Source organism: Carettochelys insculpta, chromosome 4 (genome assembly GCF_033958435.1).
Source record: "Carettochelys insculpta isolate YL-2023 chromosome 4, ASM3395843v1, whole genome shotgun sequence".
NCBI classification, from domain to species: Eukaryota; Metazoa; Chordata; order Testudines; family Carettochelyidae; genus Carettochelys; species Carettochelys insculpta.
In genome coordinates, this window is record NC_134140.1 from 121,673,571 (window position 1) to 121,693,252 (window position 19,682).

Genomic DNA, 19,682 nt, shown 5'->3' on the forward strand with positions numbered 1-19,682 from the left:
AAAAATTCCCTGTCTAGCACTAGTGAATGGAAATAAAATTATCTGAAAATCTCTTAGAAAAATGTGAACTGTTAAGAGATATCCAAGTTATTTGGAGTCAAATTTAACAGCAGCAATGGATAATTAAAACAAATTTAAACTGGATTATGAAGCAAAAATGTAATCCCAGCTGTTACAATGAGTAAAAGCTGAGATGCCGAATGTGAGTTTCAACCAATGAAGGTAAAGATGATAAAAACCACAATCTTCCATCTGCATGCAATGCAAAGGTTCATTCCAAAAGCATTAACACAGTTTTAGAAACCAGACTTATAAAGCACACACATTCAAGACGTTACCTAGACACAAAGCCAAATAGGAAAAGACATTTCAGCATAGTGAGTAATAACTTTAGCACAAGTTTGCCTCAGTTTTTAGTTTTTAGCAACCCCTCCTTCTCACTCTCCCTCCAAAGGAAATTAGGTTTTTGGTTTTTTACTTTGTTTTTCAAAGCCAGCTCTGAAAAATGTACAGATATGAGCTGCTAAAGTTTACCATACAAAATCCCAAGAATGCCAAGTACTAGATGTCAGTACATTAGTCACCAATAAGAAATGTAGCATGGAATATATTTGTGTACTCAAATTCTGTCATATTAGAAAATTATTGTTAAGTCAGCATGGAGCAGAAAATTATAGTTTTGAGAAAACAGCTCAGAAGTTCACGGAGTAGTCTTACCAAATAAAGCAAATCTAGAATCTATTGGTTGTTATATTTGGTTTAGTGCCTGAGATTTTAGAACTGATGTAACCAATTTACCACTTTATTAGTGTGCTATTATAGTTTAGTGTTTCTCAACTTCGGTGTGCTGGTGAGTCCCTCTGAAGTAAAAAATATATCCTGACCCTTCTATGGTGTATTTCATATTCTTTATGTAAATATGATGGGAAATACGAATATGCCTAACTCAAATATGCCTGTGCACAATATTTCATGTAACATATTATTGGAAAGCTTGTAATCCTCCGAATGTGTACATTCCATCTGTAGCATGCATCATTTCTCTATCTGAATTTAGGAATATTAACTGTAGATTTATTATCGATGAGTTGATGTTGGGAGAGGCCTATTTCCAGCCTATCAGGAACAACAACAAAGAAGCCAGACACAGAGCTAACAGTCCATTAGCAAGAGACAATTAACTAGGGGAAGAACAGTTTCCCTGTGCTACAAAGACATGTGTTCAGGTCACCTGATGCTGGAATCCATCTTTAATTTTGGACTTTTCCATGGGGATGGGCGCAATCGACAAAAGCTCCCACCCTAGGGAAACTCTATGTAAGGCAAGGGAAGTAAACAATGATGGCCTTCATCTGGCTTTACAGACTGGTACCCAACTCAAGGAGATACTTGAAAACACCTAGAAACAAAAGGACATTGTATAGCTGCTCTCAATGTCTCGGTAGCTCTGCCCTGGGCTGTGATCCTAACTCTGTGCCATCGCTGGAACAGACCGAAGGTCTGACTCAGCAGGACAGAGTGACAGGGCACCCCAGAGGGTAGCTAAGTAGGCTCAGTAGTATTTTTCTACATTTCAACTGAAAGTTTCAAGGGCATCTCTGTGACTGAACCAGTCACACCTTCCCTTGCTAGCTAACTGCAATCCACTACCATAAGCTTGGGGCAGCAAGGAGCCGCAAATGATCCCGCATCACTGCACTGCAGCACAAAGCATTGCAGCATAAAGTCCAAGTTTCTGGTCACATACATTCAATATCCACTCCTCATCATGCTCTTTGATATGGAGCCGACTGGTATCATGCATGGTAACCTGGATGAAATGGGGAAAGTTCTGTGATCCATAGCACTGGGGAAATCCACCTCTCTCTGTTTACCCCCAGCAAATCATAAGCCCAGGTTTGCTGCCCTGCTTGTGATGGGCTTGAAAGAATAATCCCAGAGAACAGCCATGCTGAGCAGAAAGAAGAGGGGACCACACACTGATTACAAGCTCCTACTCCCCATTCCATGCACCCTCTTCAGGTCAATGTGGGAAAGGATGGCTGCAGTCAGCAATGATGCTGTGAGGAAGAGGGGGTGCCCCATCACAAACACAGTCCTGTTTGCAAAAACACCACCCCTAACCTGTTGCTTACCATGCCTGCCAGAAAATTGAGTTCAGCAACCCAGCACTCTGCCATATGTGCTACCATACTGGTAGGTGTTCAGTTGAAAATAAAAAATTCAGTCTTGTACAGAACACGTGTCCCTTGCACAGCATGGTGCTTCATTAAAAGAGTTAACCTTCTGCTTTTTTACATTGTACCTTCTTTAAAGTCTACCCTCCCCTCACCCCCAATCCAACAGGAACGATCACTTTGTTACCTGTTCCTCCTGTACTTATGCTATCACAAATCAGAGGTTAAAGAAAGGAAAAAAAATAAGAAAAAAACATACACGAGATAAAATATTTAACGAGCTCATGCAATCCGCCAGCACTAATAAGGCTCATCCGGAGATGAAAGCTGTTAACAGGACAGGAAAGCACGCAGGTAACATAGGCTTAAGATGCAAGGTGAAATCTTGATGCTAATGGGGGAGCAAACAGAGCTCATGAGACACAGGAAAAGCAGCTGGAGCACAGAATTCCCCTGTACCCTGTGATAAACTACCTGCCTTCCTCACCAAGTTCCATAGCCACCTCTCCCAGATGTCCTAGAATGCAGGGTGGGGAAGGCCCAGAAAGCCTTTCACTCTATTCCCAGAGATGGCTCCGGGAGCAAAAGATTGTTATTCCCACAGCTTTGATTGCTGTGGTGGGTGGACAGGGGAAACTGTAATAAGCCACTTGTGCTTTCCTCCCTCCATTATCACATTACACTTGCAACTTCTCTTCTGTCTGTGTTTCCTAAATAAACAGGATTTTTTTCAGAAAACAGGATCTTTATTCATTGTCCCAACTGTGTGAGAGTGAAAGCATGTGGGTCAACAGGGGAGAGTACACGTACAGTAGAGGGCAGCTTGGTAAGAGCAACATACATAATTCTCACATCATTGTCTGGTCATTGATGAAACTGGTTTTGAAAGCCTCTCCACTGTGCAATGTCCCTCAATGTTCTCCTTATTGCCCTGGTGCCTGGGTGCTCACAATTAGCTGCAATGTGATCAGCCTTGACCTCCCACCACAGCAGAAAGTTCTCTCCTCTGCTTTCACGGAGATTATCTAGCACACAGGAAGCAGCAACAACACATTGTTTTTGCTGAGATCCAACCGAGTCACAAACACTGCTTTAGACAGCCAAACGGGACATTCTACCACCATCCTACACTTGCTTAGCCTGTACCTCATGGTTTCCCAAACTGGGGGGCATATCGCCCTGGGGTGTGTGTGAAGAAATTCAAGGGGGGGAGTGAGGTGACCCAGCCCCCCCGTCATTTCCCCCACCCAAAGAAAAAGCCAGCCTTTGCTTCCAGCTCTCAGCCCCTGCCATTTTACGTGGGTGACCTGGCAAAGCCACTATAAAAAGCAGGCAGCTGACATAGACCCACACGGAGCTAGCTGCCTCTTGTAAAGGGGAGTGAATGTGGGTTGGGAAGGGGATGGCGAGGAGAAGGATGGGGTTAGATGGGAGCTGAGGGTGCCTGGCTTGCAGGAGGGGGATGGAGTGAGTGGGAGACTGGGGGTGCTTGGCTTTGGGGGAAGGGAAAAGCTTGGGCAGGGGGACTTGTGAGGCTCGGGCAGCCAGCTTGCATTGCTCAGAGGGCTTGGACAGCTGGCCCCAGCAATGGAGGGCTTGGGTGGCTCGGGCTGGCAGGAGGGTGGCTGATTCCAGCAGTGTGGGGCTTGGTCAGCTTGGATGGGTGGCTCTGGCAGCATGGGGCTCAGGCAGGCAGGCAGCTGGCGTGGGTAGCTCTGGCAGCTGGCACAGGGCTCAGGCAGCTGCCCAGCTGGGGTTGCACCAGGCACCTATAAGTGGCCGAGAAAAACTATTCCTATTTACTTTAAATTTCAAATAATATTTTTAAACCAAGTTTTTGTATTTATATTAAATTACTAATTGAATTTTTTGTTAAAAGGGGGTTAGATGATGGTAAAGAAGAGGTGGGGAGGCATGAGGGTTTCTCAAAAATCAAAAGGGGGCATGATGCCAAAAGTTTGGGAACCACTGCTGTAGCTCAACTGCTCATTACTGCTATACAGGCTGCCTGTATACAGCTTCATGAGACAGGGATAACTACTGGCATTTCAACATCCCTAGTGGTAGTTTTCTGTTGTGTGAAAATAGACCAGAGTTCCTAAAGATGTACTTATAATGCACCTTTCACAACTATCCCACACTGATGCCAGTTAAATGGAGCTTGTGATCCACCAGCAACAGCAACACCATTCAGAAGTACCCCTGGCTGTTTACATAATCTTTGGCAAAGTGATCTACTGCTGAGACAGGGATATGGATTCCATCCATCACCCCAGCAGAGTAGGGGAAATCCACTGCAGTAAAGACATCCACTATGTCCTGCACATTCCCCAGAGTTACTGGCCTTCCCAGCGTAAGAGCACTGATTGCCCTGGCTATGTGGTTCACAACAGTCCCCACTGTACATTTTCCCCACTTTCAGTTGTTGACTGGTAGCACTCTGACACTGCAAGCTTCCACAGGGTTATCACTAATTGTTTCTCTATTGTCTCAGCAGGTCTCATTCTGGTATTGCGTGCTTCAGGGACAGGTAAAGCAATTTGCAAAGTTCCATGAAAGGCGCTTCACAAATGCAAATATTTTACAGCCATTGGTCACTGTCCCATAGTTGTATAACTAAGTGGTCCCATCAGCTTGTGCTTTCTTTCCAGGACCAGAATTGGTGTTCCAGTGTGTCAACATGCCCAACTGAGGACAGAATATGCCAACTGCCCCAGGCAATGGGTTCCCGCACTTCTGTTAGCACAGCCTCCTCACATCCTTCCTCAGAGTGGTGGCTCTTGGCTAGCATCTAGACAAACTGTAACACAATGTGTTAGGTATTGGCAATGCCTGACACAGCACTTTGCATCCTAGTGGGGTCCATACTTGCTGACCTATGTTGACTACATGAATACTTAGTCAAAAAGGATTCAAAATGATAGTTTGCCATTGCTTTCAAGCAGGGATGGAGGGAGGAGATACAGGTGTCATGGAAGGTTCACAACATATACCTAATCCAGCCATGACAATGTCCAATCAGGTATTGGGAGCCTAACCTAGAATTCAAATGGGCAGCAGACAATGTGGAATGGCTACCCACAGGGCATTGCTGTTAGAATCAAAGCAGCCACGGTACCTTTAACTTTGTAAAATCAGAAGCTGGAAGTGGAACTCAAGGAATTTGACCTAATTTTGTGATACAGACATAACCAAACAGACAATGTATTTAACTCAGCTTTATCAGTTGTCTTTTATGGGCAACTAATAGCAACACTTGGCACCCAGGCAACACTGCAAAGGACTATGAAAAAGGAATCAACATCAGCATCATCTCTGTGCACTAAGGGTGTTGTTATGGGAGCCTGAAGCAGAAAGATGAAATGACTCGGCCCAAGGACATACAGAGCTCTGGTATCAGAGTGAAAGGCCCTGTGTATCCAAAACACGTAGCATACAGTCACATTTCGGGAGCTGCCTGATTTACCTTTCCTAACTGTAACTGCTCTGCCCTACAAAGCCGCCCCCCAGAACTGACAGCCTGGGAGGTGCAGCAGAGGCGAGAAAGGCAGAGGACTTGGGGACAATAAAATAGAAGGGTGAGGTGTGTGTCTGTGGGGGCGGGACCACCGGGGTGGGGAACAAGTCTGTGGGGAGAAGGCGCCTGAGCTCCACCCAGCTTAGGGGAATGGAGTTTAAGGTGGCCCCTGGCCTGCCCAAGGAAACAGCCGGAACCCAGGAGGTGAGAAGGTGAGCGGCCGTAAGGGACTGAACCTGAAGGAAATTAGGGGGCTCCGGCTATAAGTCAGTGAGAGGGGGCTGATGTGGGGACGAGGCTCCCCTGACACCTGAGCCCGGGGAGGAGCGGAGCTGCGCTCAGGGGGGCGAGGCAGGAGCAATGCCGAGCTGAGCACATGGCGCTGGCGGGTGAGGGCGAGCTGAGGGCAGCGGGGCCCGCTAAACCCACGGGCCGGCCGGCGGCGCTAGCTCCTACCTCGCAGGCGGCGCGCCAGCCGCTTGGCCCAGGCGGCTCGGTGGGGCGGCGGGGCCCCGTCCGGGGGCGGGTGTGGGGCCAGCGGGTCGGTGCCAGGCGTGGTGGGGTAGGGGGCCGCCGCCCCGCCCCGTTCCCCCCGCCGGCGCCGCCGCCGGCCGCTGTCGGGCTCCTCGGCCGGGCCGCGGGCGCTGCTGCTCCCGGGGGAGGAGGCGGCAGCTCGCCTGCCCCATTCCACGTCCGGCTCCATCTGCGGCCCCGCCGCAGCCGCCTCCTCCGGCTCGAAGCCCGGGTTGTCCCGGCTCCAGGCCTGCCGCGAGCAAGGCCCGCCCGCGGGCTCCCGCAGCCGCGCCAGCTCCAGCCCTGGCTGCCCGCGGCCGCCGCCCGCCGAGCAGAGCGCGGCCCTGGCGCCCCCGACCCCCGCCATCAGCCCGCTGCAGCCGCGGGGAGGGATCCCGAGCTCCGCCTCCCAGCGCGTCCGGCCCTGGCCCCGGCCCCCCAGCCCGGCCCACTAGCCCCAGCCCAGGGTGGGCGTGGGAAGCGGCGCGTCCCTCCGCCCCGCCTGCGGCCGGGCGGAAGCGGGACCCCGCAGTCTGCACCCTCTGACCCGCCGCTGGCCAGCCTCGTCCTCCCCGACATCCTCCCGTCACCCCTGCCGGCCCCTTTGCACGCCCGACCCCCCGCCCGTGCGCGCACACGCCGAAAGCAGCCACGGGCCCTCCCCGAGCCTTTTCAGTGAGCCTGTCCTGGAGCTTTTCTGTCAATTGCCAATGATAAATCAGGCTGGCGGTGGGCTTTGTCTGACACTATTTGGGGGAGGGTCCCGCCCAAAGCCTCTCGGGGGAAGCCTGCGACAGTGCAGTTCTTTGCTACAGGTCCCGCTGTGCCGGGGGACTCCTGAGCATTGGCCCGCTAAACGCGGGGTTGTGAGCTCAGTCCCTGAGGAGGCCATTTAAGGGTCTGGGGCAAATGGGTTGAAAAAGGGAAGGTGCTTGCAGGGGACTGGGGACTTGACCTGAGATTCCTTGCAGGTCTGTGAGAGGTGATGATCAGGTACACAGGGCCACCCTGAGGGGTTGGGGTTAGTGTGCTGATTCAGCCCTTCACAGCTTTCACCTGCACAGGTCTGTATCCTCTCTTTGCACTTTTTTCCTGCTGCCCCTTTCCTGTGGAACACCCATAATTGAGCAAAGGCTCATGTCACAAGTGACAATTTCTCTGGCGATACCTACAAGAAATGAGCCAAGTTAGGGAGCAGTTGTAGAGAACTGACTGCATAGTTCCTGTGAGTGGTTATTACATTATGTCTGGGGTACCACCAGAGTGCAGAGAAGTACTGTAGGCCATCTGAGTCCTGTATCTATAGGATCTACCTCTCAGGGAGTTTCCGTAAACACTGTCATACATTGCATCACTGAGAACTCTTGTAGTTTGGCTGCTAGATTTAAAAGATACAAATACTAGGCACAACTATTAAGTGACAACAAGAAAGGTCTAAACATCCTGAGCCCAACCCTTAGGGTTACGAAGGCAGTGCAGCCCAGGAACATAAAGGTAGTTGAATGTGTCTTGCTTTGGCCTCCTCCAGCAAATGCCAAAATTGCCTTCTCCAATAATAGTGGCCTGCACCATCACACACTGCAAGTGAGGGAAGGGTATTCAAAAATCAAAAGACTAAAATCACAGCATTTTGTTTCAGGAGAAAAAGAAAGTCTTATGCTATTAGGTCTAATCTATGGGGTTGGTCATATACCTATGCTCCTGCCTATAGCTGTCAGCTAGGAACAAGACCTCTGTGGAAAGACACATATCTCATGGAGCTGGGAGGGACCTCAGGAGGTCATCCAGTCCAGTTCCATCCCCTTTCTCCTTGGCAGCACCTATTTGCTGATAGGAATAAGAGGATTTTGAAGCTCCTGGGTCCTTTTGGAAAGGAACCCCATCTGGACGAGCTGCTCAGCAGTGAAACATGGCAATTTCAAAGACCCATGGCTGGCGGCATGCTAATGAGGCACTGAGTATGCATTTCAGCGCCTCATTAGTAATCTTCAACATGGCCATTTGCATGGCCATGTTGAAGATTTGGGCTAGTGTAGACACAGCCAGGAAGCCTGAGGCTCTGAAACACGCACAATAATCTTTGATCCGAGGCCTTTATTTCCTTTTTCTTATTGATTGACAATTGAACATTGCAACACAGTGATCTAGTCTCCACTGCTTTTCCCCCCAGCTCAGCAGAAAGTAATAAAAAAAGAAAAATCTAGTAATGAAATAAGATTCATTATAGGTCTTTACAGTAAGAACAAAAAATGTGAGCAGAGATTTTGTTTTCTATTATACATTTTTTTTCTTTTTTCCGCATTCTTCATTTGTTGTTTTCATGTTAATCTTGTGTTTCTGAAGACCAGCAGGTCTTGAACTATGGGTGGGGAATCACAAAGGCTGGGTCTACACGTGCCCCTTCCTTTCGAAAGGGGCATGTTAATGAGCAGGTTCGAAAGATGCTAATGAGGCACTACAATGAATATGCATCACCTCATTAGCATAATGGCAGCCGTGGCAATTCCTATCTTCCTATCTGTGATTGGGAGAAGGGCTTTCGAAATCTTGGGGGGTGTCCTTTCGGAAGGTCCCGTCTCCACTGGCGGCGTGCGATTAGAAAAGCCACACTTTCGAATTGCCACGGCCGCCATTCTGCTAATGAGGCGCTGCATATTCATTGCAGTGCCTTATTAGCATCTTTCGAACCTGCTCATTAACATGCCCCTTTCAAAAGGAAGGGGCATGTGTAGACCCAGCCAAAGTCAGTCAGAATCCCATCTAACTTAGACTGGGGCTTCTGCTTCAGCCCATGCTGGGGCAGACTCAGGTTACAAGCCCCCTGCCTAGGGGATGAGGGGCTCCCATTTTGATCCTCATCTCCTGGAGTCATAAATAATTTTTGTTGTCAGAAGGGGGTCATAGTGCAGTGAATCTGAGAACCTCAACTGTAAGTCATTGACTTAAAAATTCAAATACTTGTCATACTTTTAAGATTAGAATGTAAAATGCAGAGCAAAACTAGGCCCCTTTTGAAATCATACATAGACTCACTAAAGTGCAAATTTATTGCAGCCCCATGGTAGGCTTTCAGAATGCAAAAATCTTTTCTACCCTTCATTTTCTGTTCTGGTTTAGCAGTTGTTACAAATCAAAAATGTGTTGGATTGTTTTTCATTGGGTGCTAAATGCAAAAGAAGAGTGCTAGTATGTGGATCCTTAATGTGAATTTTACAAAACTCTTATATAAATAGGGATAGTTTCAGAAAATCTTCAGAACATGTTAGTTTGTTTGCATTACCCGACAACATTACACATGGCAAGGTCCTTTAACAGATTTCTGTCAGGAGGTGGAGACTGCCACATAAATCACCAATCACTATCTTGGATTGGATTTAAACTGGAGTAACTCACTGCTTTAGCTACTGAAATGCCTCAGTATAGCATTCAAGACCAAAAAGGTAGAATTGGTAGTGTCAACACAGAAGGGATAAACAGAAGAACAGAACTTAATTCTGTTCCAGCTGAAGTAGGTGAAATTTTTTGCTAGTGCATTCTTTGAGAGCAGAACTGGACCCATAGTAGGCAGCAAAGTATTTAATTGTAACTATATTTTAAATAATATTTTGAGGATATGGTTAAGTTCTTTTGTAGTCAATTCATGTGCGTTTTGGGGACAAATCTTGAAATTGTGACGTTAGAAGCCAATGTGAGTGTAAATAAAGAATAGTGATTCTAAGATTCCATTTTTAAAAAAACAATGTTTTGCTAAAGTAAGCATAACTCTGTGATGAGAGTAGTCCCTGTTAATTAAAATGCCATTGCATACTCATAACATATGAAACCAGGGCTTGATCTCAAAGGGTGAAGAAATACACTCTGCTGGCCAACACCCTGGGAGGCCAAGGCTATGAGATCCAGATCCATGCCCTGATTGTGGAAGCTAGGAGCACATTTGACCCGCACAATGAGCTGGTACTGAGAGCATGTGGAGTTGGTCCACACTACAATTGGCTCATGTAAGCAAAATTGTTACTCTTTAAGGTGCTTTTGGAGTGTTTGTTTGTTGTTTTGTTTTTTCAATGGGTGGTGCACAAGAGAACACGTTCCCTGACCATTTAAAAACTCACACACTCCAATTAGGGCAATGCTGATTATGTACCCTAAGTATCTCATGAACTTGCAACTGATATTGTAACTTTTCATAACCCAAGCTTGACCCTATATGTACAGTGCCTTCATTTTCAACCTGTGTAATGTGAACTTGATTTCAAATATTAGCTTTAATAAAGTTTTTAAATCCATTATTGCGTTCACACTACATAAATATATACAGAATTTTGTAGTTTTATTAAACTCACGAAATAACAAAATATACAGTGGAGTTCTAAAATCATTAAAGTACAGTATCATAACAGGTAACATTCATTTGTATGTAAAACTATATTAGTCTTGCTTTTCTATATTTTTCTTCATAACTGAATTACAAATAGCATAGTAAAATATGCAGTAGTGGGGGCTAATCTTCCTTTTGGAAAGGAGAGCTAACACTGCCTAATTGAGTTTGCCTCATTAGTAAACTTGCCACTAACAGCTACGGATCAAAATCACAATGTGTTTAAATTTGCAAACAATTCTTGAAATAAATCTGTTTTCTTTTCCCCTTACCTAAAATAAAAAGGATACCCCCTCCCCCCTTTTAAAGAGTGACTTCATTGTCTTCAATGCTGTTATGGTCTTGAGTGTCTTCAGTGCTCTGCGTGTCTTCACTGCTCTCAGCAGTTTGATTGCTGCTATCGCTGACTTCAGGGACACCATCGATCTGTTGCAGATACTCAGTTTGGACTTGCTGCTCTTCTGTGCTTTCATCGCTCGCATGACTGTCTTCTGCGACATCAAGTTTGCTGTTGTCACTGTCCACCTCCACACTGTCAAGATGTTGTTGGCTGTCATTTTCCATGCTCGTGTCATGTGACCTGCTGTTGACTTCATTGCTGTCCTGCATGTGACTTCTGTCATTCAATTCTATGCTAGTGCTAGATTTCGCTGGAACGTGGTCTATGGCAGGTTGTACTTGAGAGGAATCAGCCTGCTGGCTTTGTGTGTCAGATGTGTCATCTTCCTCTGTGACATCATCTCTGATGAACTGTGCCAGACAAAGGTAAACCATAATTAATAGGCATCCTAAATCATGAGGAGCCAATGAATCACTGAACACTGCAGTATTCCACTGAAACAGGGCATGCCTCTTCAATTCAGGAGCTCTTCAAGACCTATAGATTATTGGAGGGAGGGTAGGTACTTGGCTGGGGGCAGCTTTCTCCTGTCTGGGAAAAAGGGTCCTAAGGCCCCATTTCATTCCTCCAGGTTCCATGTCCAGTACCCCACCCTGATTTCAGACCCTGAGGCAGCCACTCCATCCCCTCTGACTCCTACCCTCACCACTGCCCCTCCCCCAAGGAAGTGTACACAAGTTTAGGCAGTGGAAACACCATATTTCTATTGTGAGGGTGCTTGCCCTCTTGGGTCTGCTGCTCCTGCAGTTATCCACGTTCCACAAAGCACTGTGTGCATTTACAGAGATATAACACGTGCTTTATAGTGTTATAAGGAACATCAGTAGCTGCCTCAGGTCTTACCCATGATCATACTGTGAGGCTGCTGGACCTCCAAAATGGGAATTATTTTTCTGTCACAATGCTAATAGGAATATTATGCTTACTAAATTTAATTAGTTATATGTCCATATGAAGTAGAAATAATTCCCCCTAATTTTACCTGTGACTTGTCAATCCCCACCACAGCTAATGTGTATGAAGAAATTTCCATTCTGAACATCAGCCTCCATTTATGGTAACCTGAGAATCATTGTCAACTGGTATTTACCTTTCTTGAAGCTTTGTAGAGGTTGGTGGGTTTCTCCTTATGGTACTCTTCTAGCAACTTTGCTTTTGCTCTCATTCTATAGGCCACACTGTCTCCTCTGCCTGAGTTATCCCCCCTTGTGGGGAGGGCAGGAGTAAAAGGTGTAGTCACTGGAGCATCAGTGGGAAAATCGGTGACCTCATCTGATTCATCCGTATCATTGGAATCATTATCATCGTGATCACTGTCATCTTCGTTGCTTACACTGGCTGGTTCGGGAAGGCTCTGAAAAGCATAGAAACACTTTAATAGTGCAGGGTGAAATTGTACAGTTATAGATATGAAGTTAATATTATGACCGTGTCTTTTAAAGTGCATTACACTGTTGCACATTTTAAAACTGAGGCAGGCAGATAAGATTCTGCCATGACATGGTAAATGTGTTAGCAGCTACAGATTACTCCCAGGAAAAGACCCTTTACCTGCACGAGAGCATGGTAGAAAAGAGGATGCTAATCAGATTGAATGTAGTTGTATGTTAGAAATGGTCTAGTGGCTCAGTGTACTTGCAGCAAAACATGGAGTAGTGTGTGCAAGTGGAGAAAGGGGATCAGAAACAATGGCATTCTCTCCTATGCTCCGTGGGTGCTGCACATAGAATCCAGCCAAACAGAGAACAGCTCGCTGTAGCTCCTTTGAGTTTTGGGTGGCTTTTCTGATAAAAATCTGTCCAGAAGTTACCGTTGGGTGGCCTAGCAGTAGTTTATTTTCCAAAACCTACAGACACTCCTGGTGGGGATTCTGGCAAACATGTTTACCCCTTTGAGATAGAACTAGCCCAAGGAAATGACACAAGTAGAGGCTTGCAGAGTTTCCTAATTCCTTTGTGGCAGAGGGAAGCATGTGTCCACATGCTTGTCCAGGTTTATGTATGTTTTAGTAGGCTTCTTCATTAATTGCGGTTTTGTCACTGGAGTGGAGCATCTGCTCCAACCTGGTCAGAAGGAGTTAAAGCAGGCTGGAGGGAGCTTTTGCAGAGGACCAGCCAATCAGAGAGAGGCTTGTAAGAACCCAATGAGAGGGTGGCTTGCTGGAGCAGCCCTGTTACAAGGAGCTGCTCAGGAGAGCAGAGAGCAGTTGGGTTGTGACTAGGGTGGAAATATGACTAGTTCCCAAGAGGGAGTGCCTTAGCGAGAGCAGTGCTGGGCAAGTTGGGACGTCAGAGAGAGAAAGAGAGAGAGGCTCTGGCCTGACCCCTGCCAGGCTGTAGCCTTGCCGTAAGGACCAAGAAGGTGCAAGGGTCATAGGGAAGAGGCCCAGGATATGAAAGGTAGTAGAGGGGCATGAAGCAGGCCAGGACAAAGCTGTTGCCAGAAGGTCTCTGGGTGCCCGCCATTTGCTCTTTCACCATGTCTGGCCATACTGGGGCATGACCTATACAGACTGCATGTTGCCCCTGAGGTGAGGGGCTAGACCTTGGCTGCTGTTAGCCACAGCAGAAGGTAGGATCAGGACTGCTGATACCCTGGAAGGGCATTAGGGACTGGGTAGCAGGCACTACTCGGGGCCAGGGGGGTCGGCTATGTCTTGAAGAGGATGCTGCAGTCCCAAGAGTGATGTGGCTCCAGAGCCAGAGGTTAGAGACACCGGACGAGGCAGCAGAGTGATGACAGGTGAGACACTAGCCAGGAGAGGGCATGCTGTTGCACACTGATTTAATTCCCAGTGTGACCAGTGGGAGTGCTGTGGTGGTGAGTCCTGACATTGTTAGTCATACTATTTTACGACAGAGGCGGAACTTGTGCAGAGGCTGATGTCTGTCAAATATGTACCTGTGGAGCCTTCTGGTTTACACCTATGTAGATTTTAAAAAAAATATATGCTGATTACATCACTCTAATTATTCAGGTCCCATTCTGCCACCTTTTTAGTGGGAGCTAATTACATTTTTGCAGCAGGAGACGAGAGTCCTGGGTTCTGAAAGCTGCTGTGCAAATTAAAGAAATCTGGCTGCTTTACATCTGATCCTGCCAGGAGTTTTCTTTTATTTAAGAACAGGTGTCAAAGGAACTAGTTTGGAGGAGAATGTCCTTAGAAAAGAGATTGTGATATGATGGCTGCTGTGCTGCATACTTTAAGGTTTGAGGTGTAGAGAAGAACTCACCGGCTCTTTGGCAACCTCAATACTTTCTTCTGAAGAAAAATCACTCTGAAAAAGAATATCAAAAGTAAATGTGGAGAAACTTAACTAATACAGGTGGTAGAAAGTTGACAATTTTTACACAAATTGTAGGAACAACTCAAGTTTTTTCCACTTTGAGAAATGTTGACCATCTGATCTAGAAATGGCCATAAGAATGGACACACTTTTGTAGGAAATTAGAAAAATTTCCACGTGCTCCAATTTTAATCTTCTCCTATGTCTGTCCTTCTGAGTGAAGACAGACGTTTCCAGTGTTTTTTTTGTGCCACGGGACTGGTTGGGGAGAGGGAGTGGAGAATTGTCTGAGAACCGGTAGCTTTTTTTTTTTCTTTTACAAAAATGGCATTGGAAGTTCTATGTCTACATTCAGTACCATTGCTACTATCAGTTAAGGGTTTATATGCAACCTGTCTTACTGTACACATTTTTCCTACCTTTCCTATAAACTACTTTTCTAATCACTTCTGCTTTAAATACCTGTTGTTGAGGTGGCACCAGAACTTCTTGTGTTTGTGCTGGTATCATGTGTGATTGTGTTTGCACATCCTGGTTGCGATGCCTGTGAGAATGATAGCTCATGGAATCCTGGAAAAGAAGAACCACCAGGATCATAATTCAAGGTGAAACATATAGCTTGTACTGGCATGTTGCCTGGTTACCTAGTAACCACCGGTAGTCATGGTATGTGAAGCACAAGAGTTAAGCATTAACTGGCACCTGAGCCAATTTTTTCATTTAATTTCTAAAGCAAAAAAACACCAAGAGTCCCACATAAGATGTTTTCTCTGAAGGTGAGAGATGAGAATTTCGTTGACCGATACAGCTCTAAGTAAGGAGTTGTGTTGAGCAGCAATGCCTCAGCATTACCATTAGGAAGTACAGTTTCCTTAAAGTTATGTCTACACAGCAAAGAAAAACCTGTGGCTGGCCCAAGCCAAGGCTCACAGGGCTTGGGCTGAAGGGCTCTTTGTTGAGTTTTTCCCATTTGGGCTCAGTGGAGCCTGAGTTCAGGGACCCAGAGTGCAGGAGCATCATGCTTTCTGCCACACCTCTTAAAGGGTGCCACATGCTTGCCTGTGGGCATCTGCCAAACTTCAGGGTGAGCGAACAATTATGTCCCCACTTTCTCATTACCACTCTGTGCTCATTTGGGTTGGCTAGTGCCTCAGATGCAGTAAGAGAGGAGCCCTTATTCTGTAAGGACTGTGATTCCTCATGCTTCTTGCACCCTTTTCCCCCAAACAACTTTGCTGTGGCTATTTCTCTTGATCAATTTTCTCTTACGTAACATATCTGACAGCCTCGGTGACTTCACTGGGGCAGCACAGGGTATAACAACAAAGTGTGGAGTGTGCTTGTGAGTGCTCAATACATGCAAGTACACAGCTGAATACACCTTAAATTAACCTTTCCTTGACATCTCCCAGTCTTATGCAGAGCACATCCTATCAGGAGCTGAGGAAGTAGAATACCTCAAAAAAGTGGGTCTTTTAATAGTAGGCTTCTGTGTATATTTTTCAATGTTCTTTCCATGCTTTTTAATTCAGATCTGTTTCTGAATATTAAATTCATCCTTACACCATAGATGCTTCATGATTAGTCTATCATATTTTAAGACAGAGTTGCACAAATGCTGAAGTCCAACTTAACATGCACCAAAGACCAGCTCCAAAGCATAGCTATTTGCATGTAAGAATCGTAATAGCTCAGTGTTCACTTGGCTTATCGGTAAACCCTATAATTTCCCAATACTTGTCCTTGGCAGTAGTAGTCTGTTTCCAACTTTTCAGCAAGGATTTAAAAGCACAATGCTCTATAGTGATCTCTCACAATAAGTACACTCTGACTTTTGCAAACTACTCTGTGATACATTTAATAGTATGATGGGGAGTAGTACATATATAAATACTGTATACAAGTGAAATTTATCAAAGCAAGTTTGTTTTACAATGTAGTGTTGTTGATTTTTTTATTAATTTTTTTCACTTCTGTTGTAAGACTCACTTATTCAGATTCTGGAGCAGAAAAACTGAAGAAGTGGGTCTTACCCACAAAAGCTCATTACCCAATAAATAAAAGTGTTAGTCTTTAAGGTGCTACAAGACAGCTTGGTTGTTTGTTTGTTAAGCTACAAACTAACACAGCTACCCCTCTGAGATTATTTACAATGCATTCAGAGTACAATTTAGCATAGTGGAGGTGGTGCGGACTAAATAAGAATGAAATTGATGGAGAAGTTTGTTTGTAAAAGAACTTACATGTATTTCTTCAGAGCTGTCTGAGATGGCATGATACTTGGTTTTGCTCACCTTGTGGGCAGAAGAAAAGATGCTCAGTATGCATTCACTGTTAATATATGAAAGCAATATACAACTTTTTGCTTGTTAAATGTATGACATACTTACTGGTGAAGCAAAGGTGATGCCTATGAGGCACATACAAAGCAATGCAATCTTCATTGTTATATTTTACCTGGAAAAGATACTGTAATTGAAATGACAAATCCACAAAGTTGTAAACATATGGTAGGCTCTGTTTCTGTTTCACTGTCCTCACCTGGGCTACATCTACACTAGAGAGTTTTGTAGACAAAACTGTGGTTTTGCAGACAAAACTCGTGGAGTGTCTACACGCAAAATGCGTTCTGTTGACAGAAACTGTCCACAAAAAAGCATACAGACACTCCGGGGGCTCTTTTGTCACCAGAGTGGATCAAAAGATTGATCCGCTTTTATGTGTAAAAAGTGATCTGTCAACAGAAGGTTTGTCGGAATAGCTCTTCTGACAGTAACTTCTGTAGACAGATGCTTCTAGTGTAGACATAGCCCAGCAGTTTCTTCTGAGGATTCAAATTCTCCGTGCCAGCCTCCTTCTGTATCTACATCCCTTGACCTTTTTTGCAGCTAATAAGAGGGGAGCAAAATCTCAACCCCCCATCAGAACTAGCTGTGTAGATTTTTAGTTCGTTACTGATTCTCAGCTCTGTTATAAACACTTAAAACCTGACACTTGGAAGCGCTCAGCTAGGAGCTGAGGATGTTCATTATCTCACAAAATGTAGTCCTGCAATCTGATTTGAACTAATGGGGCCATCAGAGAGGGGTGAAGTGGGAGGAGAGGGGAAGCTTTAGGAATACAAGGAAAAATACAGATGGATATCTTTCTGTCTGTATGCAACTAAATCAAGACAAATTATTCTTTTCTCCCTTTACAGTTAACATAAAGCTAGTTTTCACAACAGAATGAGTTAAAGTTGCTATAAAATGAACACAAAAATCCAAAGTACAATAGCTGCTTTTTGGTAGATCCAGAACCTTGAAGCCCAAGAGGTGATATATGTGATTAGGCATTGAAGGACAAATTAAAAAATAAAACAGAACACCCAACCAAACCTAAAACCATATGCACAGTCTGTGGGGAAAGGAGGTTTGAGGCAGACATATTTGCTTTTAGGCAAGGAATACATTAGGAATATATCCCTAAACCTAACTGTCAGATGCTGGGATGGATCACTCGTCCTGTTCACGTTCTCTGAAGCACCTGTCACCCACCAGTTTCAGGAGGCAGGACACTGGACAAGATGACCATTGGTCAGATCCACTATGACTGTTATGTTCTAAACACTACATTAACCTCATTGTGCTAGAAGTAATGAAATTTCAATTGTTAGAAATGTAAAATATCTTTTCCCAGGTACTCACTCGAAACCCAGACCGTCTGCCAGAGCAGGGTGGCATGATAATAGCTACATTTTGGCAGTACTGTCTTTTGTTTTCAAGTGACGGGTTCAGATTTCCAGCACTTGACTCAGTGGCACAAATTTAAATCACTTCCTTCCTCCATCCTTAAATGTACAGTCAAACTAACAGATTTTAAAATGGTAAATTAACACAGTATGCTGCAGGCTTCCTTAAGGCAACTTTACTGCTCAGAAGGCTCACCCTTCAGCAGAGAAACAAGAATAGTTGTTATTTCAACTTTAAAACCAGACTGTTTAAAACTACTCTCTGAAGTCTGTGTGAATAAAAACTTAAAGCAGCACCAGATATTAGGTAAATGAAAATGCATTTTCAATACAGGTACCTTTCTTGGTGTCTGGATCAGCAGGGTAGAATCTAAGAGGATTGTTATCTTTCACGGTGCAGCAGCTCAAGTCAACTTGCTCTGAAGGGAGTCAGACTTCCTTTTCCCTCCTCTTCTACTGCTTGACATCTGCAGCCTCCTGGAATTTAAATGCTGTTCCAGACATCAGCCAGCCAATCCCTAGGAGGTGGAAAAGATGAGGTCATGAGGTTTCTTGCCACTGTCCTGCCCACATTTTCCTACACTTCCTCTCGGGTTTTGTGGTTTTCAGAGCAAACAAAAGCTGCTCTATGGTTAAAACATGACTTATGTTCAATATCATTAATGAGTTAGTATCCTGTACAAGAGCTTCAGGGCACAAACTTGTTATTGTTCTACTTTTGTTTTAGGTAGAATCAACAACTGTCATTCCTCCCTCCAAGCCTGGGAGACAAAAGCTCTTAGTTAATGTGTCATGGAGCATAAAAACTTGTCCTTAGAGAAGAATGGATCAAATTTTGCTCTCCATGATATGTGTGTGGTCCTGTTGGTTTCAATGGCCTTGCACATTGGACATTGGGAACAGTACATGGCCTACTAGCTGTTGCATATAAATGATAGGGAGAGTTTTTTATACACCTCCCAATCCATGTTTTGCTTCCAGAAAGTTGTCAAGCGGCTTGGCCTTATTGTTGCTGGACCCCAAGATTTAAAAACAAGGTTTTGCCTGATCTTCTATATTTTCCCTGTTCTCTTCCAACCAGCCCAGCCACTCCTCTGAATCCTTCCAAATTTTATTTCTGCCTTCAGGGATGTTTCCTGATATCAATGTGTACTGCTGCATTGGGTACCTTGGTGCCAAATGCAACCCAAAGTACTCTGATGTAGGTTTTAAACCAGGTGCAGTTGGATCCTTAGTCTTGTGGGTACCTTTAGTTCTAAATATTCAGGAGTGGCCTGTAGAACTGAGGTACACTGTGGATTGAAACTCCACTGCTGTAAAAGAATTATGTGGTAGGAGCTAGCTGATGGTCTCAGTACTACTCCAGCAAAGCCCTTCTTAAAGTATTGTCCTAGGCAGACCCTGTATAGTTTGCTGGGTGTTGAAGAATCACTAAGCACCCACTTAGATTTTCCCAGCATAATGGACAACTTTAATCTGACATAGAAGGAAAAGTCAAAGTAGTACTTTAGAAACCAAAACAGCATTCTAACATCTAACCTGTTGGGGAAATGACATATCTCTCTTTATCTCTGATACAGACAAAGCCAGGCTGCATAATTAAACATAGATACAGGCTGGAATACCAGTTGTGTAACAAAGTATCATCTCTGTGTTACCAAGCAATTTTAGTTAACAGGTGTT

General features: G+C 45.0%; 2 protein-coding genes across 2 annotated transcripts in view; both read right to left on the minus strand.

The window, feature by feature from the left end:
- Positions 1-6,600, minus strand: part of PKD2 (polycystin 2, transient receptor potential cation channel) — a 55,445-nt gene extending 48,845 nt beyond the window's left edge. Inside the window, exon 1 of the mRNA XM_074993641.1 lies at positions 6,151-6,600. Within this exon, the coding sequence (XP_074849742.1) occupies positions 6,151-6,574 (424 nt within the window). The 5' untranslated portion in view covers positions 6,575-6,600. The remainder of the gene's footprint in view (positions 1-6,150) is intronic.
- Positions 6,601-10,515: 3,915 nt separating this feature from the next.
- Positions 10,516-18,460, minus strand: SPP1 (secreted phosphoprotein 1). The gene is made up of 7 exons (XM_074992000.1): positions 18,338-18,460; positions 16,660-16,726; positions 16,513-16,563; positions 14,732-14,839; positions 14,216-14,260; positions 12,073-12,336; positions 10,516-11,332 (listed from the first exon to the last, which is right to left on the minus strand). Exons 2-7 carry the CDS (start codon positions 16,711-16,713, stop codon positions 10,886-10,888), a joined length of 969 nt encoding a protein of 322 aa, XP_074848101.1. The 5' UTR covers positions 16,714-16,726; positions 18,338-18,460; the 3' UTR covers positions 10,516-10,885.
- Positions 18,461-19,682: the final 1,222 nt, after the last annotated feature.